Source organism: Homarus americanus, unplaced genomic scaffold, assembly GCF_018991925.1.
Source record: "Homarus americanus isolate GMGI-L3 unplaced genomic scaffold, GMGI_Hamer_2.0 scaffold24760, whole genome shotgun sequence".
NCBI classification, from domain to species: domain Eukaryota; kingdom Metazoa; phylum Arthropoda; class Malacostraca; order Decapoda; family Nephropidae; genus Homarus; species Homarus americanus.
The window spans coordinates 645137-672967 of record NW_024712420.1 but is presented as its reverse complement, the minus strand read 5'-3'; the positions used below and the strand labels follow the sequence as shown (position 1 = coordinate 672967).

The 27831-nt window shown below is 39.2% G+C and overlaps 1 protein-coding gene across 13 annotated transcripts in view; it reads right to left on the bottom strand.

Moving 5' to 3' along the window:
- The window catches only part of LOC121860326 (forkhead box protein P1-like), a 92304-nt gene that overhangs the window by 28460 nt on the left and 36013 nt on the right, over positions 1-27831 (bottom strand). For all 13 annotated transcript variants that reach the window (XM_042357486.1, XM_042357398.1, XM_042357499.1 and 10 more), the window contains exons 3-4: positions 27665-27800; positions 25764-25928 (exon numbers count right to left, since the gene is read on the bottom strand). In XM_042357486.1, coding sequence (XP_042213420.1) covers positions 25764-25928; positions 27665-27800 — 301 coding nt within the window. The remainder of the gene's footprint in view (positions 1-25763; positions 25929-27664; positions 27801-27831) is intronic.

Below are 27831 nucleotides of genomic sequence, written 5' to 3'. Positions count from 1 at the left end.
CAGAAACCTGTCTTTCTTCAGATTTCCCCCAAATCCGGAGGTGAGTCGTAAACCTAAATCTTGACTGTTCATTAGTTACTATGAGCTCTTTCTTTATGTAATACATCTAACAATGACAACGATCCACTCTTCTGAATTGCTATTGAAAATCAGATTATCAATTGGATATATAAAATGAGCAGGGTACTGTTGTATTGTCTAAAATATAAGGCTGGAACTTAACGTTTGGGTTCAGTTGGCAGCACCCGTCTGTAAACGTCTACATCTGCCACTGGAAATTACGTAATACGTAGCCTTAACAAAGGACCCTCCTGGCAACAAGCATCTGAAAGCTTTGTCGGCTATCTTTGGTCAAGTTGCCTTACTGTTTACCATTGTTGTATACCTGCAATGTCAAGGCACATAGGAAACTGTATACCGTATACTGTACCTGCATTATTTATATCCATGCTGAACTGTATACTGGCATAGTTTATATACATGTCTATCCAATTGCAAACCTGTATGACGTCACTGAATAAATATTAATATTGATATTACTATTATTCAAACTTCGTATAATATTGCCCAATCTTCAAACTTGTTTCCACTGTAGCAGCCTAATCTTAAAACCCCCAGTCTTTAATTTCCAATAATATATTTAGTACTGTAGTCGTGTAGTTCTGAAGCTGCAAGATACTTTTTTTTCAAGTTGGTCGTCAATAAACTAGAGAGCACAAAATAAGATGTGAAAAAGTAGTGCCACTGCCAATTTTGTTACCAATTTGTGATGTTCTTTATATAACTACTAAAATAGTAGCCTGTTCAAAACAACTACAGTAAAGGGCAATGGGTTATTGTCTGTGATTTTTTCCTTCATATTAAATGATGTAAAATTGTAGTTACCACCATCGCTATACTGAACAAACGAAGGGAGTGTAATCCCTTAAGTACGCAAATATATATATTAAAAAAAAATTCTGCAAGATTTTCAATGTGTTGCTTTGAGACATTATTCCTAGATAACTAAATTTGGATGTCAATAACCTCGAGTCTAAGTTATTGACATCTAAGTCTTAGACTATACTTAAAGTGTTTTTATTGAATAATCTGGTGTTATCATACAATAGCAGGTAAGACGCAATGGGCTTAACTGAGTTTATACGTAGTAACCGCTAGTAACGCCACCGACGGGGGGTGGATAAAATATTTAACACTGAATGAACCATCCAGGAGTATGGAATCCTTGGTCATACCATTTTCCCGCCTTCGAACACATCACCGACATCCAGCCCACGAACACAGCATCATCTATAAAAAAAATACACAATGAGAGCATATTGGAGCTCACTCATCAAATAGACGTATCCCCTCTTTGCCCAGCAGCAGCAGCCCGAGTAACGCTCTCCCCTTCCCCTACCACAACTACCACCACCCTTGGTGCTCTTCATTTCGTCGTGAAGTCCTGGGCAGCTGTAATTCTCAACCAACAGCCAGGAACTACTTTATGAATGCTGGCTTAAATACATAGAGGACATGATATACATATATTGATTAGAAACCAAAGGAAGATGGAATATTTTTCTGTGGTAAGTTTTCCTTCGATATAAGCAACTCTTGAAAAATCAAGTAAAGGTATTTCGCATTCCAAACCTGTTCAACTATTAGCCGTGTTCTTCTCGTCTACATCCATAATGCACCAGTGTCGGTTAAACTATTCTGTACATGATGTTTATAAAAGGACCATTATAATATTTTCAAACTTTTTTTTTATTATCTAACAAAATTTATGAAGAGTTTGATGGCTCACTGAAGATTAATTAACGCTAACCTATCTCAAACCTCTAGTAGCATTAGGGTGGTTTACTTTCAGGTGAGTTAAGCTGGGGAGTCAATCTTCAGGTGCTATAATGTTAGAAAAGTCAGAGTAATTATGGCGTAGAGCCTTAGTCCAGAATATAATAAGCAATGTAAATAGAAAATAACAGCCACCTCCCACACCAGTAATCAGCAACAGCAGTGTCACGGTGGACGAGAGGGTGGAGGAAACAGCGGTATGTTAAAAAAAAATACTCATATGAAAACACTGTACCGTAACATATTATAGTTTAGGCCTTGGCAAATTAAAGGCAAAATAAAAATCAAATTATTTTTTTCCTAGTGAGGTAAAAGTGCAAGTGTGTATTTTTATTACTTCAGTTTCTTCATAGCTTGAAACATAGGTTGGATGGATATATGAGCAATAGAGGTTGGGTGTAAATGTGACTGTCCAGTATGGGCCAATAGGCCTGCTGCAGTTTCCTCCATTCTTATTTTCCTATGAGGACGCCAATATTCCTTAATATCAATGATACCACAAAAGTTCTCTATTCACTACGTCAAGATCACTATTTACACACAAAGTAAAAAGGTTAAATTACTAAAAACATCATTTTAATCTGATGCAATAATCATATTCTAGCCTGAAGTGTATAATGATTTAGCTGGTTTACAGAGAGAGAAACAGAGGGATCACATGAGACTTAGACCCTAGCTTATTTCACCTTAAGATTAACCTAACCTAATCCAACGCTAACCTAACCTAATCTAACACTAAACTTATTCTAACTTGCCCCAATTTAACGCTGACCGAGCCAAATCTAACCTAACCATAAAAAATCAGTAGATATAAAATAATGTAAATGTAAATTACACAAAATGTCAAGTTCCATCCGGTTATTCTTCCAACAAGTAGATTAATGTTTGAGGTGTGTTGTTCACCCTCCCCAGCACCATGTTAATCACAGCCCCTCACTGGTCAAATTAGCACCAGTTAAAACAAGTAATTTATAGAGGTACATACCCTGTATGACACATCAGAGAGGAAATTTGCTGAATATTTGAATGAGTATTTTATCATCTGGTAAATAACAACAGTCAAGAAGTGATTACAATGATCTATGAAATCGTTATTAATACTGCATAACTTTGTGTACGTCAAAATAACTTTTTTCTTCAAATTTTCAATAAATTGTTTAAGATTTTTTCACGTAAGCCTATACCTAAATATACCATTTTAGGTTAGGTGAATTTTACACAACCTCGGTATGTAAAGCCTAATGCCTATCAATACTAGGCTATCATAGCTCTGATTAATAATAAATATATTTAACACACCGCAGAAATTCACGCAAGTATTATATATTTTCACCCTTCACCCAACGGTTGCAGTTTACTCTGGCAGAAGTGTGGACCATGTGGAAACGGTAGATTAAACCACAAATCAAATAAAAACTTTGGGAAGAAGGCCAACTTGGTGACGTGTAGTGATGCTGATTTCAAACAATTCCTTCATCTGCCACAACAACTCAGAAGACATTGTATACCCGCCACCAGAAAACACATATGAAGCAATGATTAAATTTGGGGAAGGAGTGTGCGTCAGTCAGCAGTCTGGAGGGGCGAATAGCTTACAGTCTCTTGTCTTGCATGCCAGAACGTAACATACCAGCAGAACCTGTTACCTACAGTAAATACGTGCCTTAGATACACCTGGAGACGACGCAAAATGATATAGATACTTTGCGGTATGTGATAGTATAATAACGATTCTAGATGTTTTTACTAACATATTGTAATCCCGATGATGTTCTGTTATCTAATAATTTTCTTGAGATGTTCATGAGGTGCTTTCTGGAGAGTTCCATCACTCGAGAGGCTCAGCCACGTCAATATTGTTGTTGTTGTTCAACTGGTATCTGTATTTTTCTGGCTAATTATATAGCATTCATTTAAAATTTGATCGAGATTTTGTCTTCATACACTCTAAGAAGGGACGACGAATGTCTGTTCAAGGGGAAGTACTGTAGTACAGTTCCAAAGCAGGTCTAAGTGATCGTCTTTTAAGAAAAAAAAATTGCTTCTGTTGCCAGAAAGATCCACGTGTTAGCAAAGTGTTTATGGTGTGACGACGTTCAATGCACTTGTCAAACTCAGGGAAGCTGCTGCCTGAAATGTTACTCTACTCAGGAAGCCTCGAGCAACTGATGTGGAAGAACCTGGTTACTGTCTGCTAACAAGCGTAGTACACGTCTTGGGGGAAGAAATACAATGCACTACATAAAGGAACTTACAAATCATAATTTCATGATGAACAGAAGATTTAATGTCTTTTTTTCACTTGTTACGGTGGAACGGTTGGGCTGATGCGTAAAAATTTTCATTGTTGAACTTGCAAAGTGAAGGCTTAGCCGGGCTCACAGCCTCCCTAGAAAAAAAATGTATCTACAGATATCTTACACGAATGTACTTAACCTTTTTATTACGGGGACGGCACTTTAATAGTTTATTTAGCTAACTACAGACGATTTTATTCAGTACACAAGTGGTTAAGAAAGCTCACATGCAATAGAAAAATGCTCCAAGAGAAAATAATTTAAAACTTATCAAAATTAGAATTTTCAAGGCTCAAGCGGCAACATGAACCTGAACTTGTTTCTTCCATAATAATAACCATGTAAATAATCCACCCATGAATCAGCGCTAACCACTTCTAACACGGATGACGTAACGTCTTTGTTCTTGCGTGCACGTCTGACGGACTGAGTTAGTGATCTACAAGGAAGGTCTCTCTCTGGGTCACTGAAGCACGTCGATGTTTCTAAATGTACACTATTTTTATCTAGTCTGAGCATAATTTTGAGATGGATCCTGACATGTTGGCAGAGTGAAACAATACTGTAAATATTCCATGCAGTAAATATATCTCATGTTTTTTAACTGTTAATACTAAGTGTAAATGCCAATCTAGAATATTGCTCAAAGATCTCAGTTGTTGAAGAGCAGGAATTGTAAACAACAAAAGAAATACAAATATCCTAGACTTTACCAGTTGTTATGTAGTTAGAGATACTAATGTTGTGATCTGTGCTCCAAGACCATACGTAGTCGTTGTAACATTATATAACAATAACTGTATTAAACACCAATACCATAATGAAGTCACTATTCTGAAGAATTTTTTTTTGTTCCCGAGATAATTTTTTTTAGTGGGTGACCTTTGATCTGACTACTGTACTGTATGTTGTAATAAACTTGCTACACATGCTGTATTAATCAAAATCCCGCAATGGAATCATAGCGTCGAGAAAAATATATATCAATGTTTAGGAGATTTTTTTCACTGGTGTTACCTTTTGTAATTAGCTTTATAAAACACACAGTGCCATGGGATATTCACTCTTAATAAATTTAAAAGAAGATATTTTCCCTAATTAATACCATCTTCACATCTGACCTTTATCTAAAATAACAATGACGAACGGGTGAACATGACGATGGTACAATACAATAGATGATAATTATGAACAATGACTAATATAATGTAGCTATAAGTTAACGATGAGGAATCCAAGGAGAGAGGATTAAGTGTGGTGTGGTGAGCGAGGATTAACGCACAGTTAATTGGTGAATTCTTTAGAAGGGAGGATTTAATGTAAGTTGGTGAAGTACTGACAAACGACGCACTCACGCGACGCACTCGAGGAGAGATCAGACCAACCCAGGAACAAATCCACAACAGATAAATCCTTTTGACGGGGAAAGAAGATGGTGGCTAGCTTAATCCCCTCATTGTTACTGACGAGTTTGTCCTTCACAGCTCCAGTGTCAGTACTACCCCGAGTAAACCTGCCGTGTTCGGCCGAGTTACACTGGACAACACCCTCCTCACGTCCAACCCGTCCTCAAATCCGGTTCGTAGTGGCGAGAGGAAAGTGCTCTACGACAGTACCACCGATATGATGGCACTGTACTACGAATAACGAACGCAAATGGAACACCGTGTGGATACGAACACCCAGAAAAAAAAAGCGCTGATCGTCTCAATACGCTTGAACGTCAATTTGAAGGACTCATACGGGTTCTATCACTCAAACATGTGTAACGTGAGTCAAGCAGCCAGGACAGGTTACAAAATCACTGACTCAAACACAACAGGCTGCCATCACGCTCACACAAGCTCCGTTAACATCCCTATAACTCTCACTAACATACAGTCCTAAAACAAGTGAAGTAAACAAAGTGTCTTTTGTAAGTGGTCCTCCAGCAGACACCAAATACAACCTTGTGTCTGAAACGCTAACAAACACAAAGATGAACGCATATGACAGCGGGTTATGGATCCTGAGGAGTATATTGTGATGTCTTAAAGTGTGATGGAGTAAATAGGTTACGTGCACGGTTAGTCTAGGAGTCAGAAGCTCCTTCATCTTCACCCAACTACTTCCCTATTGGAACAACGTCATGTAGGTGTTAGTTTGTTAGTTACCAGAGCTGGGAACTGGAGTCACCATTGCGAATCTCCCGAAATATGAAGGGCGAATTATGAATATGGAAAACTGTCTGAAAGGACTTGTAGATTTATTGAACATTCTGTAGAAGAGCTATAAACCTACCCAGTGTCAGCTGTAGAACACTCGCAACAAACATAGGTGTAAAAGACGCCGGGAAACAACAACTAAGAATATAACCGTGTGCCCCAGGTTGAAGAACACTCCCTGAGGTACCTGAGATGTACTCCAGGTTGAAGAACACTCCTAGGGGGTACCTAAGGTGTGCCCCAGGTTAAAGAACAATGCCCGCACTAAATGAACAACTCTGCTCTAAACGTACAAGTAACCGACCAAAATGGAAGATATTTTACATTTAATAAACTAAGGTAACGATCATCTGGCGCGAAAAATCAGCTCAAACAAACTTAAACCACAAGCCGCTTCAAGTGCAGACAAATGTATGAATGTATTATGAAGTATGTACACGCTTCACCACCCATCAGAACCATCACGTGAGAACATTCAACAAATTTATTAGCATTCATTAAAACTTGAACTGAGAAGAAGTAAATTTACAAAACACAAGTCAGCGTCATAAGAGGAACAGGAGGAAGGCAGGAAGGTGTTCAGCTCACCACCTAGACCCGACATAAGCAGGTGTAAACTGGACCGGAGTGTGCAGTCTCTTCATAGTAAGAAAACGTTTCAAAGAATTACTCTCACGCCCAACTATCTCTCATTGAAGAAAGGGAAATGTGATGAAAGACTAAGTATTAAAGAAGATACAATTATTATATCACACCCAGGAGACGTTTATTACAACAAATAGAAATAGACTAACTGTACTTATTCTTCAAAAACTTTAAGACTGGGTTACCCGTAAGACCCAGGAGTACCAGTCACGTATGGCAGTTCACCAGTCTATCTATCAGGAAGTCAGTCACTCAGTTAGCCAGGACTACTCGTGTTTACATACAGAACCTCAGCTGCTTTCTGATTGGTCCATTTTTTTTTCATTGACATCACCTAAGCGATGATAGGCTGATTTTTATAAGATACGGCAAGTAAATAAGTGTAAGTAATGTATTTTTTTTTAAATTTAGACTATATCAATACTATTTTAATTTATTTATAATCAACGTAATATGTATTATAAAAACTGGTACATACCCACTACCGAATAGGCTAGGGAAAAATATCACGAACACCGCCGCTAAATTAACAATATTCAGTCTATATGAACCTCTTAACTTACCTGAACAATCTAAGGTCAGGTTAGGTCAGGTTAGGTTAGGTTAGGTTACTATTTCGTCGCTGTGATAAGATCTGGGAGGCACCTTACGACAAAAACATTACACTAACGTCATACACACAGTTCTTGCCAAGTCTTTTGACGAATTCAGTCACTGTGGAAATTAATCAACCCCGAGTGTGTAATGATTAACGAAGACAAAATATTAAGTTTCTACCGTGAGCTAGTCAGTGTGCAGGGTACTCCCTTACTCTCCCCCACCTTATTGTCACACTGATACAGACACGAGTTAAGGCAGCGTAGTCATTTGTCTGCCAATGATACTAGGATGAACGTGAACATTACGACAGTCGGAGCTAGCAAATGTTTACAGTCCGACAGTAGATGTTTCTTTTTCTTTGGTGCTGAAATCCCTCAAATTGAGCGCAGATAACGGATATCCTATCATTGCACGTAGAGGGAGAGAACGGAAACCTGCCAAAGAGCGCAGATAGAGAACAGGAAACCCCACGATTGAACGCACAGAACGGAAACCTACCTTTGAGAGCAGACAACGGAAACTCTCCCATACAGCGCAAAGAACAACAGACACTCCGGAGAGATAACATCGGAGATATAACCTTTGGCCCTCATAACAGAATTAACAAATAAGGAACCACAACATAACCCCGCAATATGATTAACAACAATACAATCCGCGATATAATTAAAAACAACACAATCCCGCGATACAATTAACTACATAACAATCCCACGATATGATTAACAAAAACATAATCCCACGATGTGAATATAAACAGCAAAACCCCGCGATATAGTAATAATCAACGAAATAACCCCCGCGATATTATAACCAACATAACCCTGCGATATAATATAAATAGAGAGGAATAAACCCATTTCTTAGATATGTTTTTAAGTAATGTTTAGTTAATAAATTTGAGATTTTCAAATGATGTGTATGATTCCCGGAGAGTTTAGCTAGTACCAGTATGGTGGCGTGCTGAAATTACCCCTCGGAATAAAAGGTTAGGTTAGGTTAATTAAGGTTTTGATCGACATGTGTATGCCTAGGATATTTTCAACACGTGACATCGGCCTAAAGATTTAGAACGATACTGAATTGTCTCTGCTTTCAGAAGATTTAAGATGCTAGAATGGATAATAGGAACTTATCAAGGGAGCGTCTAGTGATTTTCATCCCACCCAAAGCTTATTTCACCTTAAGGTTAACCACCCTTACGCAAATCTAACGTAAATAAATGTAATGTAACGCAAGCTCCTTCCCCCCCTCAGTTAATATAATGGTGTTTATTGATCAGGTGAACATAAGAGGGGCTAATGTTCAGGTGATCCCTTTATAAGTCATTAGATGCTACGCTGGTGACGGTGTTGTTTATGTTGTTCACTATCACCACCGCCTTAATGCTTGTCTTACCTAAACTCAACATCTAAATTCAGAGTACCATCCTCATATGTGACGGTTGGCAACCAGTCCTCCACTCTAAACGTTTTCGGGCTGTTTTTACCAATCCTCTGGGGACCCAGTTTTTATTTTCATTCTTTTTTTCTCTTCTGTTTATTCCGTTAAATATCATGATATGAATTCCTCGGACATGTGTTGTTTGAGTCACTAACGCCCAGTGACATTCCACAGATGTAACTTTATTTTTTGTAGAGGAAGATGAGGTGAAAGATCGGTGCTCGAGGAAAATTATTGCTAGTCCAGAAATTCAAGAAATGGAGACTGACTAGCAACACACCCTCGCTAGGCCTCCCGCAGCCTCACACTTTGTACTACATACTCTATCCTTGTTAGTCCTTTCCGTCCAGCGAAGTGTTTCACTGTCTCAAACTGATAATGCGTAAGGAGAGAGAGAGGGGTCGTATCATGTAATAGACTCCACATAAATAGAAAACAGTCTTTACTATAATTGTATTCCGATTAACTCCCTGGGTCGAGAGCATTAAGGAAGCCTTTCATTGCCTCCGATATTGTTTCTGCCCACGTGTTAAAATTCCAACATTCCTCACAATTATTATCGCCAGTAATCTATTACTTGATATATCGCAACAAGATTATATTTACGATACCACTAGTGATAAATCTGTCCTTATTGATTAAAATCTCTGTTACGCAAAATACATTGTTGAGAGTTCTTGTGGTCGTGAGATAACCAAGATCAGGATCCTTGCAAGTATGCTAAGATGTTTTTATTACGGTGAAAATAAAGTATATATTTGTTATTTTTAAGCATAGCGCCAAGATAAAAGATTATAAAAAACATATTACAGTGTAAAATGTAGACTGTCAATACCATTGCCTACTGCACGATACTACTGTTTTAACATGCGCTATATGTAATTTTTTTCAGTCACACATCATTTCCCGGTGCTTGTTTATCTCGACTCAGCAGCCTGCCTGCCTGCCCTCTGCCGTAGTATCACGGAAGTTGTACATTATATCAACACAACGGAACAGCATCACAATACACTTCATTTAAATGTTATAGCCTACATTTACCCACAGTTGTATATCTTAACATCACTACCTTTTTAAATGTAAAATATACACGACATTAACACGTTTCGTTTAGCTACCTCGAATTTGAGAAGGTGAAGATTATAGAATCACACCACTTCCTTCCTACGTTCACAACTCTCATGTCAATACTTAGTAATGGTGTCGATGGTCGTGCTGCCTGTCAAATTTACACGTCTCTGTTAAGCCATATAAAGTGTGCTTGTGTTAGATGGCATGCACCCTTCTTGTTTTATGGCAACTTGTGTGTTGTCTCAGGAGCGGCGGTGTGTGTGTGTGTGTGTTTATATTATGTCTCATCGGCCCAAAAATTAGGGTCACGCCAATGTTGAGTCCCTGAACTAACCATAATGTTGATTTTCGAGTCTATAAAGGCAACGTCTTCCCCTCCCCCTAACCTTCGCGTGCATCACCCCCAAGTCACTTACACCGTTTACTTCAGCTACATTTATCGTATCATCATGACTTACAGGATTCATACACTAGTGACCATCCTGTACTTTTGATAACTTACGTCCATCTCCACCACTTGTACTCCACGACACTCAACAATCCTCAAAAGAATCCAGTTTATCTGTTAGTTATTCTTCTCCTATTCTTTTTTTCTTTCTTCTTCGTCTCCTCTTCTGTTTCTTCTTTCTTCTTCGTATCCTCCTTCTTCTTCTTCTTGTCACACACTGTTCCCTGCCATCTCCACAATCCTTTTCCATTCTGTGCTTCTATAATCTGTCGCCGTCATTCACTCCCTCTTCCTCTTCCGCACTTTCCACGTCTCTATTCCATGGCAATCTTAATCTATTTTCCCTTCCCGCGTACTCTTTCCCGATTCGTTCTATTTCTTGGTAATTCGGATCGCTTATCGAATTCCTCTTCCACCCATCTTACTTTTCCCTTCCTCCTCTCCATGTTCTTGATGTCATTACCGATTTCCATATTTGTTGTGGTATTTTTATGTCATTAATTCCCGTATTGATATTATTATTATTGTTATTATTAGTAGTAGTTGTAGTAGTAGTATCATTATTGTTGTTGTTATATAAGTCACTCCATGTTAGCATAACCTGTTTCCTTACAATTACAATCTTCCTCCTGTTTTGTCACCTCCTTCTTCCTCCTCCATCTGCCCCTCTTCCATCTTTCGTATCCAAGTATTACTCACCCCCCCTTTTCCAGTTTCTTTATATCTGTGACCTTTAATATCCGAATTTGTCTGTTATTATAACTTTCTTGTAATATATTTCATTTCTTCGCTTCGTTATTGTCTTAAAATATATTGCTTAAATAGTTTACCTGAAGATTAGACACCCCAGGTCATTTCACCTAATGATCAAATACCCTAATGCCACCTGGGGTTAGGTTAGTGTTTAGCATTAGGTTAGGCTAGGATAGATTAGTTTTAGGTTAGGTTAGGTTAGCGTAAGGTTGGGCAAGATTATGTTAGGTTCGCGTTAGGTTAGATTAACGTTAGGTTAGGCAAGGTTAGCATTCGGTTAATATTAGGTTACATTAGCGTTAGGTCAGGTTAGCGTTAGGTTAGTGTTAGGTTAGCATTAAATTAGGTTAGTTTTAGCTTAGCAATAAGTTAGCGTTAGGTTAGCATTAGGTTAGTGTTAGACTAGGTTAGAGTGTTAGGGTATTTAATTTTAAGGTGAAATAGTCCACAACCAAATAACACAAAATACCTTTGGAGTTACGTCTTTCACTGTGTCATCACCGCCCTTTAGATAAGTTATGTGTCATGTACCTTATGTGTCAAGTACTTTACGTATCAGGTAAGTTATGTGTCATGTACCTAACATGTCAAGTACTTTACGTATGAGGTAAGTTATGTATCATGTACCTTATGTGTCAGGTAAGTTATATGTTAAGTACCTAAAAATTCGTAATCAAATGTTTTGGGGGAGATTCACCTTTCCAAAACACCTGAATTTATTTAAAGGTTTTAAGCTCAAGAGTTCAAAGTTGCTGTAACACTGAATTTAGACACACGGAAATACTATAAATGTTTTCACGGTCCGCATAAAAACACTTTCTAAAAACGGTATCTTGCCAACCAATTTTTACCCCTCGTGTGATCTCTTTAACGTCGCTCTCTTTTGTTTTGTTTTTCGTCTAATATTTCAAAGAATTTCGTCTCCACCGCATATTGTAAACGTGAAATATTTCATGACCTTTATTCACTTATATATAAAACCTATTTTCAACCCAAGTCTTCTAAATATATACCGTTTGAAGGACTTCCCCTATTGGTCCATGACCCAGAGAGGGAGATAACTGGGTGCACTGCTCTCTCTCACACACACAGACACACACACACACACACATACATCTAGTGTCAAATCCATCACCACCTACACCCTCTTCCTCCACGCTGCTGAGGGTTTCAGGTCACTTCAGGGCAAGGTAAAAACGGGACATTGACTGACCTGCCTGACCAAATCTAATTTAGCCTGACCTGACCTAACCTAACAAAAACTGCTGGTGACGTGCCATTAGACCTAGCCCTCAAGACCTGGGTCACACAAGGGGCAGGTTGGTCTACCAGTGTTATATTAGGTACGGTGGGGCACAAAATTGTTCACCTTCAAATATTTAATTTAAGTTGGCTTTGTCTTTTATTAGTTGTTTAGAACATACCCATAAAGGAGGTACATTATTATTTTTGTGCGTTAATATATCTTCTAGCGAGTAAAGCCCATTTCTACGACTTCTATGATTAACGTGTTGATTTTCTTCTAAATGAATAAAAACGTTAAAATAATTGATCCCATTTGGACTAGACACATCTCTGTCATCGACGACGTTATCAAATATCTCTGGTGTTGACGCCGGAGGTTCCTTCTACCCTAGCAGCTAAACCTCTTGAAGACCTTGACGAGGGTCTTCAAAGAATGCCTGATCAGCCAGACTGTTGTTGTTGTTATGCAAACGTGCGGTAAACAAGCAGTACCAGCCAGGATGATCAGTTGTTATCTCGGAAGCTTATTGGTGGGCGGAGCTGCAGGGTGAGAGGAACCCCGGAATTATCGCGCCAGATAAAATGTGAACGAGATGGATGTAGATGACGGAGGTAAACATGTGCTCTGGCCTGACTATAATAATAATATATTTACTGCAGGTGTACCGCCACAAGAGCAATGTTAATTACAAATGTCCATTAAAAACGGGGCAAATTAAAATAACATTTACAGAGATAACATTTATGAAGGCCTGATATCAGTTGTTTGTCGGGCATCTCCCTCCACAACTGCTGGTTTCCGAGCACACACACACACACACACACACACACACACACACACACACACACACACACACATCGAGATTAACGTACGTGGAACTTGTTGTCATTCCCTATAAATCAGAGCAAAAACCAGAATATGCCGCTTTCTGTTGACCTACCAACAATAGTGTAAGAAATCTCAGCCCGTTGTGTTAAACTGAACCTACGTAAGTTCCCTTAGTACATGCAGGCATATTATTGTGTTGGTGCTAGACAAACAATGAGTTTGTCTTCCGTGGAAACTTTAGTATCAACTTGTGACGAAGTTTACTCATGGTAGCGTAAACGTAATGCCTGTCAGTACAGTACAGAGCGCAGCGCCAACGTCCCAAAAGTTCCTTGACATCGACGGTGAAAAAAGAATATACTCTAATAAAGGAGGTGCCGGTAATACGGAGTTCTCTACACAGCACAGTAACATCACTATCAACCCACCCATAATTATTCACCGAACCAAATAAGTAATGGCGAGAAGGCAGCCGTACAGGTGATAGGATTAAAATAATTACCAGCAGAGTTCTTTGATGGCATAACCACGGCAAATTCTTCACAATCATTTACTCAATCATTTACTAGATGCAGCAGGAGAGGGGTGGGGGGGTTCAAACAGGTGTTGGCTCTACACCGCCTTATCTCTCCCGAATCATATCAAAGTAATCAACATAAAGTTTATACAGGTAAAGCGACATTGCAGTTTATTATTAAAAGGTAAGTTGGCACCATTTCCTCCGTAATTTTCCCTCATTAACTGTCAGAGGAGTTCCTGGTACCTGGGTAATATAGGTAAGAGTTTGTCGTATTATAAAACTCTAAGAGCTTCCTTTTGAGGAATATAATATAATACTATGACAGTATTGTAACAGTCAGCATCATAAGTCAGTATTGTAACAGTCAGTAGTATAAGTCAGTATTATAACAGTCAGTGGTATAAGTCAGTATTATAACAGTCAGTATTATAACAGTCAGTGGTATAAGTCAGCATTATAACAGTCAGTATTATAACAGTCAGTGGTATAAGTCAGTATTATAACAGTCAGTATTATAAGTCAGTGGTATAAGTCAGTATTATAACAGTCAGTATTATAACAGTCAGTATTATAACAGTCAGTGGTATAAGTCAGTATTATAACAATCAGTGGTATAAGTCAGTATTATAAGTCAGTATTATAAGTCAGTATTATAACAGTCATTATCATAACAGTCAGTATCATAAGTCAGTAGTATAAGATCAGTATTATAACAGTCAGTATCATAAGTCATAATACTAACAGTCAGTATTATAAGTCAGTATTATAACAGTCAGTGGTATAAGTCAGTATTATAAGTCAGTATCATAAGTCAATATTATAACAGTCAGTATTATAAGTCAGTATTATAACAGTCAGTAGTGTAAGTCAGTATTATAACAGTCAGTATTATAAGTCAATATTATAAGTCAGTACTATAACAGTCAGTATTATAACAGTCAGTATTATTAAGTCATTATTATAACAGTCAGTATTATAAGTCAGTATTATAACAGTCAGAATTATAAGTCAGTATTATAAGTCAGTACTATAAGTCAGTATTATATGTCAGTATTATAAGTCAGTACTATAACAGTCAGTATTATAACAGTCAGTATTATAAGTCAGTACTAAAACAGTCAGTATTATAACAGTCAGTACTATAACAGTCAGTATTATAACAGTCAGTATTATAACAGTCAGTATTATAACAGTCAGTACTATAACAGTCAGTATTATAACAGTCAGTATTATAACAGTTAGTATTATAACAGTCAGTACTATAACAGTCAGTATTATAACAGTCAGTATTATAACAGTCAGTATTATAACAGTCAGTATTATAACAGTCAGTATTATAACAGTCAGTACTATAACAGTCAGTATTATAACAGTCAGCATTATAACAAATCGTCGACTTTATAACTCAGAAAAAGAAGGTTTAAAATAAAATAAAATATACATAAAGAAAAGTCTCTTCTTTCTGGTAAGTGACTTAAGGACAATCCTCGCCTGGGGGGCCAAACACACCTGGCCATATACCTGTATTTAGTATATATATATATATATATATATATATATATATATATATATATATATATATATATATATATATGGGGAGGATTCCGTAATGGTACAAAAATAAAAGCAATACTGATAAGTTAATATTATTATGGCTTAAAAAGTGACCTAAAAACTAATGCAGATCAGTTTAGGAAATGTGGATTAAGTCATTATTGGAAAGATTTTTTTTTCGTCATACTAAATTTGGTTATTTTTCTATATAGTGCGTAGTTAGATTTCCTTTATCAATCAGAAATTATCAAATAACTCGAAAAGTTTATATTTACATTTGACGTGCTGGAGATTTTAATGTTAATACAAACACCAACATAATCTTTACGGTAAACACACATATGAAAACGTCACCATAATATAAAACACAATGACGTAATGACCTCCCGTATGAAGCGTCTGACGTACACGGGTGATTGATGACGTCATATGAGGGATTGAGTGTTGAAGTGGTGGCTATGACAAGGAGACTTAAAGCTGCCTTATGTTAATTAATTGCTTCTTAGGGTGAAAACTTTGACTTTAATTTGGTTATACGGTTCATAATCACTCCACAGCGTATTTGATGATAATGTAAATATTAACAGTGAAATATTGTATATAAAATGTTAAAAAAAATAAAGAACCGAGGTATATGTCTTTATATTTGTTCTATATAATATTTCAAAACAATATACTGCACACCAAAACACTATACCATGCTGTTTCCCTGTACCAGTTAGTTAGCTTCTACTGGAAATATAATTAGCTGTTTAATAATGTAACACTGACTATTATCGATAATTAGTTTGGGAAAAGTAATGAAAAATGTCTTTGATATAACTGATGTTTAGTAATTTAAAGAGGAAATGTTATTATTATTCGTCATAAAATAAAAGTGATTCATACTGAGGATGTTCCGTTTCGCCGAGTCATTTAGCTACTTAAATCAATACTCCCTTATAAAACACTTAGTAAGTTATAGCCAAAATTATCTGTCCGTCCAGAAACCTTTCACGTTTTTCACTTTTCAAAAACTAACGACTCAAACGTTGCCCAATATTTCACCAAACTGTAGGTTCTTGGACAGTTCCTTTTCATTATCTTGCCCGACAACAGTGATAATAAGATATATACTGTAAGTGTCCTGAAGCTATGTGTATTTTCAGCTGAAATTTTGTAGATAAATATTTTTTGGTTGGTTAGCTTTCAGTGTGTGACGTCATCGCCAGACATTGCAGCAGGAGGTGGAGGTATGATGGGGGGTAGGCAGGTGGGAGGTTCCTCTTTGTCATCTTTGTCATTAACAAATATGACACAATGAGGGAATTAATATTTCTGTCATGCAGGTGATAAAAATGTGTTCTTTCTACCTTGAAACAATAATATGGAAATATATCATTTAAATGTCTTTCCCGATTTTATTAAAAGTTCCAATAAACAAAACACACAAGGTCTCGAAATGACGTTACAAGAATTTTCGTGGACGTCATGATTAAGAATCCTCAGCTTGTTCCACCTTATGATCAAACACCCTAATGCTAACATAACCTAACCTAACCCCCCCCCCACCCAGGTAGCGTAGGTGTGTTTTAATCATCAGGTGAAACAGTCTGCGGGAGGACTAATCTTAATGAATCAGTTTTCGCATTGGGACATTTCTCTTTAGTGAAATATTTTGCCTGAGAGTCACCGGCGTCGTCATCTTTACAACCACCGCGACACAAAGTTAGTGGCTGATATAGTATAATTGTTTTACGGTCATTGCTTCTTGTGTTAAATAATAAGAGGTATCCCCCACACACACCAGACTTGATCATTGTTCTTTAGGGTGACCGTCTTCGTTCTTCACCTGACTCGAGTCTTATAGATATTTAAAAAACTTATTATTAGGAATTAAGTTTCTGGAGCACTGTAATTATGACGCGAAGGTTATTAATTAAGATGGTTTTAAGTACTAATGGCATTGTGTCAGTGTTGTGTCGTGTGTCAGTGTTGTGTAGTGTGTCAGTGTTGCGTCGTGTGTCAGTGTTGTGTCGTGTGTCAGTGTTGTGTAGTGTGTCAGTGTTGTGTCGTGTGTCAGTGTTGCGTCGTGTGTCAGTGTTGTGTCGTGTGTCAGTGTTGTGTCAGTGTGTCAGTGTTGTGTCGTGTATCAGTGTTGTGTCGTGTGTCAGTGTTGTGTCGTGTGTCAGTGTTGTGTTGTGTCAGTGTGTGTGTGTGTGTCGTGTGTGTGTGTGTGTCAGTGTTGCGTCGTGTCAGTGTTGTGTCGTGTATCAGTGTTGTGTCGTGTCAGTCAGTCGTGTGTGTCGTGTCAGTGTTGCGTCGTGTGTCAGTGTTGCGTCGTGTGTGTGTTGCGTCGTGTGTCAGTGTTGTGTCGTGTATCAGTGTTGTGTCGTGTATCAGTGTTGTGTCGTGTGTCAGTGTTGTGTCGTGTGTCAGTGTTGTGTCGTGTGTCAGTGTTGTGTCGTGTGTCAGTGTTGTGTCGTGTATCAGTGTTGTGTCGTGTCAGTGTTGTGTCGTGTCAGTGTTGTGTCGTGTCAGAGCAGTGTGTTTTAAGGCAGTGAGATCAACGCCGCTCATGTTTAATAAAATTCCCCTACAGTAACAACAATACGAACAACATCTCTCTTAAATTGCTAAAGGTTCGTTATCTAGTAGAGAAAATATTTGATTGCCCATCGAGACACCTGAACGAGAGCCTTAAGTTTCCTATCAGCACTGCTACACATACGATTGTGACACTGCTTAAGCTGTGATGTTCTGTAGAGAAGAGTTAACACGGAGTCGCCAACATTATCATCACTACTATTGTCACCACAACCATCATCATCAACACAACTATCACCACCACCGTCGCGCGACCACCCTTACCTCTTCATCACCACCACCATCACCACCAGATGCGCGTACCACCCAGTTTGACTCCTAAGATATCTCTCTGTATTTCTGCTTATACCTGTCTGTGTCAGTCTGTGGGTAGGTACACCGATGTCTTCCAATCAATCATTTACAATATCTTTATCCTTATAAAATAAGGCATATTGGTGTGAACTTTCAACTGGATTTTGTCTAATGTATTTTATATTCTAATTTACGAAAGGTCAGGTCAGTTCGGGAGTGATAGCTTCGACTTTCTAAATTTCCTTTGGTCTAATGGATCACCTGAGGATTACACACCAAAGCGTATTTCACCTGTTGATTAACCATCCAAATGCTTAATCCGTCCTTCTCAAAATGTTACAGCTTAAAACATCGTTCTCAAAATATTACAGCTTAAACCACCGTTCTTATAATGTTTCAGCTTAAACCATCGATCTTATGATGTTACAGCTTAAACCATCCTTCACATATTACAGCTTAAACCACAGTTCTCATAATGTTATGCCAGCCTAAACCATCGTTCTCCGAACAAATTAGACAATAAATTACCGCAGACTTATATGTAAAAGTTACTTAATAATCATATACCTGGTAAATAACTAACAATAACATATTAACACTAATGCAGTTCACGTAAATTTAATATTATTCTTTTCAGTGCAGTATTCCTGAGACTACTCTTACTTTTACCGTGGAATTATTGTACATTATTCTCTCGTTAGGCCTTTCCTCTCTGCTGACGCTGTTAAAAATTCTTCTTAGATGTCGTCTACTACATAAGTTAACTCAATGATTTAAAGATCTGTATTGATGAAACACAGAAACACACACTAACGACAACCACCATTCAGAATTTGTAATTAAAAATGTACTCATTGCTTTTTCTGACAGCGTTACCTTTTGGAGGGAAGAGTTCTCGGTTCATTAATACCAAAAGCGAATTTTTGTGAAGAATTAACAACGTTCTTCTCCTAAACTGAGCTCTCACTGTATGTGGTCTTCGGACTCGGCGTTGCGTGAGATAGCTATTTGTCGTTCTTCTATTTCGTTCTCATTCCGGCACGATATCTCGAAATCTATAATTTACTTAATTTTCTCATATTTCACTCAATCAATGTACTCAAATGAACCATCCGAAATTAATAGTAGACATAAATATACTAAAGAGGTTAAAATGTCCAAAACGTACTCCCCAGGGAGAAAGAAAAAAAATTCAAAACCACATTGGCGGTAGGTGGAGTGTTGGCAGCGGTGGCTGGCCGCGGCGGCCCACCAGGTCGGTGCTGCCCTCTGTCGCCCCCCTCACTAAACTGACTTTACCTCGCGGGAAAATGTTTCTTTCTTAACACTTTATAATATCCCTATTCTTTATCGTCTTATTTTTTCTCGCACATTCCACCATTTGAATTCTCGCGTTCAATTATCAATTAAGCGACTATGATGGAGACGACCATCAACATGAACAATAATAATAAACTTTTACAGACGATTGCGTGTTTGATAACGAAAATTGAAATGTCATATGCAAATTCGTGATTGTTCAAAATGTATTTAGCATATTTATTCCAGTATAATCGAAGGCATTATCATCAACTGCCAATAAAGGGCAACGAAATAAGGTTAATATTTCCCAAGTTTGCATCAGTTATGTGTTACAAGGGCGCCTTTGTCACGGCTTGGTGTAACACTACCATGTGACGTACTCCATCACCCGCGCTTCATCCTCCTGTGTCCGTGTTCACAGGTGCATCCGTCCATATTTCTCCGCCCGTCCGTCATTTCGGGTACGTATTTTGTTTCTTCATCCGTGATTCTAGTAACCTAGCACAATATATGTATATATGTATATATATATATATATATATACATATATATATATATATATATATATATATATATATATATATATATATATATATATATATATATATATATATATATATATATATATATATATATATACGCAGCAGACGACGGAAAAATAAATTTTATTGGAAAAAGTGTTCACATCTCTGGGCTAGTGGGAAGAGCACGTGCTCAGGAGACTGTGGACCCGCTACAACGTGTTACCGTAGTGTATCTATCTGTAATTCCCTGTCCGCCCAACCTGCACGTTGTTCAGAATTTATGGTCCCATCGACAGTGATGTTCAGTCCATAACGTTCGCTTCTGTCCGCAATTTCTATCGCGTAGCCAAGTCTTGTTTGTGTTATATCATCCGTTCATAGTTTCCGACGTGTCAGTTCGTTATCGTCGGTTCGCCAACTCTTCGTGTTTTATTTCACGCACAGATGTTATAATATTAGGAGCTGTTTTAGGTTATTTCCTTATGTATACACAACCGCTGGTGATGCCGCCTTAACGTGCGTTAAGAGTGTAGTCCTGGCCAAGTAGTCCTCAGCGCTACTACATTTATCTGCTCCCCTTATAAATACCAGATATGCCCGCTTTTCATTTTACAAAGGGGAAGTGAATGTTAGAGTCGCTACATTCTGATTTGCTCCCAGATTCCTCCTTTATCGCTCACTGAACATCACCGCCCTGCCGCACCACAAACCCTGCCCACACGCGTGCCCACGTCGATGTGCTAACATTACGTTGGTGCTGATCTGTCTTTGTGTCGTAGTGTTGGCGTGTTTGGGATGAGAGATGATCAGGAGTGACCTTGTTGTACCAGAGACGACCACGTGAACACTATTTCATACATGTATACATACATACACTGAAGTACTATCACACGCTCGTATTTTCAACAACATGAACAATAAAACGACAATAATTTTTTTACGGGACATTGTGTTGTACAGTACAAGGTTAATACCACAAGGGCTACAATTGCTTTATAAAACGTGCTGATAAAAACAAACAACTACCAGGGATTCATTTGACCACAGCCTGGCAACGTATAAAAAAAATCGAGCACCGAGAGCGGATGTTAACTCTGGTCCGTTCAAGGCTACTGAACTGAACTAAACGAAACGCAAAAACTTAGCCGGACTACGACACCGCTGCCCAAGTTTTCTTCAAAAGCAGACAAGGTAACAAGAGAACAACACCGAGAGCGGCTATATACACTCGTTTGTTAAAGACTTTGGAGCTAAAGACGAAACTGAACTCGACAGCGACACCTATAGTAAGCTGACGCCAAGATGGCCACTCACAACAGCTCTCTACTGTCTGTACAAACGTGACACCTAAATAAAACACTCGTATCTGATCAGTATTGACCTACAGTTCACGAAAACATATGTGACAGAATGCAATTTCAAATTTGACATTACAAACACCCCGGCACAAATAATAACGAAGTTTAGTCACGGCAATAATACTAAACGAAGTAATGCCGTAATGGTTTACCTCCACAAAGTGAGCTACAAGATAACCTGTACAGATCCATAGCGTGGAATACTGAGTATGTAATTATACATCTCTTTTCCGGGTCAAAAGGATATATATGGCAAGTGAATAAGTGTGATATCATCAGCGGGTGTAGATCTATCATGATACACCACATTTAGGGACATAAACAGGCTGTAGTGGAGTCAATTATTTTGTTTTGTTTTTACCGTAAAAAATAAGAAATATTAAATTTGCACTTTACATTTTTGTTTTGATCCATTTCCTCAACGAAAATACAATTCCTGGGGGATGATTTTACATACATCAAATTCTGTTAGATTAGATCGACTTCCGAGCAAAGAACACTATCACAGAATTATGCGATAACAGACGTTTAACGGGAGCCACTGTATACCACCTTGACACGATCACCTATGACGTTCACCCTGCAACCATCGTCATTGTATCATCTAAGTTATAACACTAATATTAGCTCCCCCGTGTTGTCCCGTCTACTGTCGTGTTATTCACTACGTATATTTTTAGTCAGTTGATATCAGTTCGTCGAGTACTGTTGATACCTTCACTGTCCCTCGTCCGTCCCTCCACCTCCTTCAGGACTATCACTCACACTGCGCCCTTATCTAGTAGCTCCCCTCACTTACACTGCGTCCTTATCTAGCCGCTCCCCTCACTCACACTGCGTCCTTATCTAGCCGCTCCCCTCACTCACACTGCGCCTCCTTATCTAGCCGCTCCCCTCACTCACACTGCGTCCTTATCTAGCCGCTCCCCTCACTCACACTGCGTCCTTTATCTAGCCGCTCCCTCACTCACACTGCGTCCTTATCTAGCCGCTCCCCTCACTCACACTGCGTCCTTATAGCTGCGCGCCCTTATCTAGCCGCTCCCTCATTTACACTGAGCCCACATCTAGCCGCACCTCCCCACCTGCACCCTTATCTAGCCGCCCTTCCATCACAAGGCGCCCTTATCTAGCCGCACTGCGCCCTATCTAGCCACCTCACTCACACTGCGCCCTCCCTCAACACTGCGCCCTACGCCGCTCCCCTCACATCGCGCCCTTATCTAGACGCTCCCCCCTCACATCGCGCCCTTATCTAGACGCTCCCCCCTCACATCGCGCCCTTATCTAGCCGCCCCCTTCCACCGCAACGCACATAACAATCGCAACACACGGTAACATGGGAATCAAATAACGTATTAATACATTTAATTTATTCATATTTTTTTTTTTGGGAGATGCGGGTTTAACAACTTCCTAACATCAGTGAACGCTCAGACGCTGTTACAGTATCTAATCATTCTCCATAGAATAGCTGGAGAACGATATGTTAAAACTACCTGTACACTCTTAAGTACATTTTCACAACGCGGCTGAGGTCACATAGCCTCTCTCATTACATTAGTCGATATCTTAACCTTTGACCTTTCTTGACCAAATAACTAGGACACGTTTTGGGGGATGACTCGCCTGAAATCTACACATCAGTTTTCATTCATGTATTGTAAAGCGTTAACGAAAGGTCGGCCGGCATGACATTAACACCGAGACGGACATACTGAAGTATGTATGTGTGTAAGTATGGACACTAGTGATGACCTGGTGAGTGTAGTGTCCTCAGGTCAGTGCAATGTTACAGAGACGAGTGTATAAATGTACGGAATTTTTGAGGAAATAGTGTGCACATGTACTGTGACGCGTACGGTAGTTGTAGTGTGCACACGTACGGTGACACTAACGGAAGTAACGCGCACGTACATCGTGTGCAGCAACAATAACGGGCGTAACTCACGGGCACAATGTGGAGTGACCCGCCAACGGATGTCGAGTGTAATTAATGAAAACGAAGAACGAATACAGAGAGATAATGCGCGAGTAACAAGTGTAATGGGTGAGTAACGAGTGTAATGGGTGAGTAACGAGTGGAATGCTTGAGTAACAAATGTAATACGCGAGTGACAAGTATAATGAATAAGTAACAAGTGTAACGCGTAAGTAACGGTGTGCGAAGTGTGTGTGTGTGTGTGTGTGTGTGTGTGTGTGTGTGTGTGTGTGTGTGTGTGTGAATTATCAAAGGAACGAGATGAGTGGCGGGTGTTTGCCTGAGTGACAACCATATGTATAATTCGTGAGTTACCTGCATAATGCCTGAGTTACTTGTAATAATACGTGAACTGCGCGAATAAAGTCAATGAACATCTCGTGGAATCAGGGCATGAGTAAGGTGAATGTGCAGGACGTGAGTGAGTGACGCTTGAGTACCCAGCGTTGTTATACAAGTTTGAAGGATGCAGCTTGTGAGTGACGGATGAGTGCAACGCTTGAGTAACGAATCCAACAGCGAGGAGCAGATGCAGTGCGAATACGTGATCTGAGTTACGAATAGTTGGATGAGTGACGGGCGCGGGACATGAGTAACAAGAGATGAAGATCGTGTGTGATTGGAGGAGAGTAACGGAGATACATGAGTGACAGGTGGAAATGGTGAGTGACGTTAATAACACGTGAGTAACGAACATGAGGACAAAGAGTACATGACAGTGGGTATGTGACAGCACGTGACAGTGGGTTTATGGCAGGGCTCGTGACAGTATGTGGCAATGAATATAGGACAATAGCGTTACAGTGGGTTCATGACAGGGCACGTGACAGTGGGTTCATGACAGGGCAAGAGACAGTGGGTTCATAACATGGCTCATGACATTGGGTTCATGACAGGGAACGTGACAGTAGGTTCATGACATGGCTCATGACATTGGGTTCATGACAGGGCACGTGACAATGGGTGCATGACAAGGCACGTGACAGTGGGTTCATGACAGGGCGCGTGACAGTGGGTTCATGACAAGGCATGTGACAGTGGGTTCATGACAAGGCACGTGACAGTGGGTTCATGACAGGGCACGTGACAGTGAGTTCATGACAGGGCACGAGACAGTGGGTTTATGACAAGGCACGTGAGTGGGTTCATGACAAGGCACGAGACAGTGGGTTCATGACAGGGTACGTGAGCGTGGGCACATGACAAGGCACGTGACAGTGGGTACATCCTAGTCAATAGGTGACAATGTATGATAAGTGGGTAAGTGACGATGTAACATTTAATGCTTGATAGTAAGACTGGGACAAGTACTGCACGTGACAGAGGACTGACAGTGAGTGGGAATGTAACGGTGACCGAGTGAGTGGGAACATGACAATAATTGAGTGAGTGGGAACATGACAATAACTGGGTTAGTGGGAACATGACAATAACTGAGTGAGTGGGAACGTAACAGTGACTGAGTAACTGGGAATGTAAGTGACTGAATTAGTGGGAACGCAACGGTGAGTGATTGGGAACATAAAAGTGACTGAGTGACTGGGAATGTAACAGTAAGCGCGTATGTGCGTGCATGACAGTCAGTACAAGAGAGTGGATGCGTGACAATAAGTGAGTGAAGACGTGACAGCGGAGGCGTGACAGTAGAGTGACTCACCGCAGCGTTGTATGAGGTCACCAAGTCACAGAGAATCGTTAAATAAATGTTTCTCGTTGGCAAAGACTAAGAATGTCCTGTACTTGACTCGTTAGGTTATCCTGAAATAACATCATAACATTACACTCTACCTTATCTAGACCCATTCCCGTACAACACACAATAAACGTATGAGAATCTGTATTTAAAATCCACAACGTATGTAAACTTGATGATGGTATTTCTATTGTATATTGCCCGCGTACAACAACGGAGTCGCTTTTTGTTTCTTTGTAAAAAAAAAAAATATAAGTGTGTGTGTGTTCCGTCATTGACTGGTAATATTAAGGCAGAGAACTACGAGAAAAAAATGGTCAACACAATATGAGAGGTTGTAGTACTGCGTGTAGGGCCGCTAGGTGTGACTGTCTCGGCTGTTCGTAAAATTTAAATATTTAGATTTTTCGTTTAATTCGTTAAATATTCATATTCAGTTATCTATAACAAATATTGCGAACACGATATGCGATAATATCCGTACAGTGTTGGCGGGAATTTATAAGTCGCAGTGTGGTGTAGGAGACGTGAGGAGACCAACGTAGTGTAGTGTAGGAGACGTGAGGAGACTAGCACTTACCGTTAGCGGAGGGCGGAAGCATAGGTTTCTGGTCCCGATCGTTGTTGTTGTTGTTATTATTATTAATATTGTTGTTGTGGTGGTGGTGGTGAGGTGAGGGCGTATCGGAACGCTCGCCTCTGTCCTTCCATGAGCTGCTGTCACCTGGCGCGCCGGGCGGAGATCCTGGTGGGGGTGAGGAAGGCCATTAGTAACTGAACAGATTTTTACAAACACAAATTATCCGCCATTAATATTGACATGACTGAGCCCTTTGAGGAACCACCTAGTGTATAAACTTAATCTCAAGACAATGGTAAATTATCCCATACAAAATATACATGATTTCTAAAGGGTACATATCCGGGAGTGTCTATAGATGTGATGTATTTAGGTAATAGTAAAGATGTGATATAGTGTTAACAACATAGCGAAGATAAAAGAAATATTGACAACGTACAGACGAGGTTTTACACGGGGTTATCATTCTAGCACAGCACAGAATTTATCATCATAAATTAGGGGTTCAAAATGTATAATACAGCCTTGTCAACAAAATATCTTCAATACAGACTGAATTATTTGTTGCTATTCGCCATCACAAATATTTATCTGCCTCTCCTCTACCTTCACTCTCTATCTAGCTATCCATCTATTATTACTATTATCATCTTCCATTTATCAAACATTTTCTTAAATCTTAGACGTATCATTACATATTCATATTTTTTTTGTAGAGTCCAGCTTCTACCTGTCTGAAGTTCGCTATCTTATTCCTTGATTATTAAATATGTCAATATGTTCCTACCAGTCATAGTGCTCGGTGGTCGGTAATAGTCACCGGTCATTTCGGCACAAGACGATGACGTTAAATTGTTATTACTGTACTTCCAACAACTAAGGTCTTTAAGCGCGTAGCCAGTTTAGTAATGACTATTCCATCAACAATTAGGAATTATGAGAGATAGAACTCGAAACAAAATTCAGGATATGTGAACTAATGGATTCATTGCTTCAGCCTAACCTAACCGAAGAAACCTTGATACGATAATAATTTGTAGCGAAATGACCGAACGCCTCTCACGTTACCGTCTACTGTATGTATCACGGACATCTCTGATGGTAGGCCGCCGTGTTGCCGCTACACCATCAACATCCCGGTGGAAAATTTTCTATCTTTAACCCGTGTAACCAAAAACTCCTGTATACCTATGTCCTGTACACAAAATAAGCTTCCAAAGTCATGTTGTCATATTAATTGTAAACAAACTTTTTTTTTTTACTTTTGGAATATCACGTTAAAAATCACATCACTTCTCGGTCACCCCTGTTAGGCTGCCAGTAAACACGTTCTAACTTGTAATACTTTCATGGTGAACGTACACTAGCGTTCTTTACCGGGAACGAACGGCCAAACTCCAAGTGTCTTTTGTAATAAATTCTGATTATTTAACTTCAACTATCCTGTAGATTATTATTGATTAAATTTGGACATCTCCATCAGTAAACTGCTTGTGTTTAACTCATTACACTCTTCTTTGACTCTTAATCTTAATGTTAGTAAGTTTATTTTTCTTTACTTATAACGCTGTTGTAAACCTAATGTTGTCTTGGCTGCGTTCTACGATAGCCGAGAAGTTAAACCATTAAGATGACCCGTAAATAAACTTTTTTATTCTTTTAGTATAACATCTCAAGCCACAAACATCTCTAGCGGTATTACTACGACCCGCTGTACCCATGACCTGGTGTACTCACGATCTACTGTATTCACGACCTACCGTACTCACGACCCGCTGTACCCGCGACCTACTGTACTCCCGAACCTAAGTTATTGAGGCGTTAGTGTTTACGTCAAATTGTTATCTAATTTACCGTAACCCCTGAACATCGTCACCTGTCAGTCCATCAATGGTACTTACTTGTTTCGCCATTGTGGTGGTGTAGGCCCGGATGCAGGCCGGATTGTAGAAGGTACTGTCTCTGCACTGCCTGTAGCTGCTGCACGAGTTGTTGCTGTTGCGCCCCAAGCTGTGCAAGAGGTGTTGATACTTTACTCTGTGGGAGAACAAACAAGGAAGAGGGAATT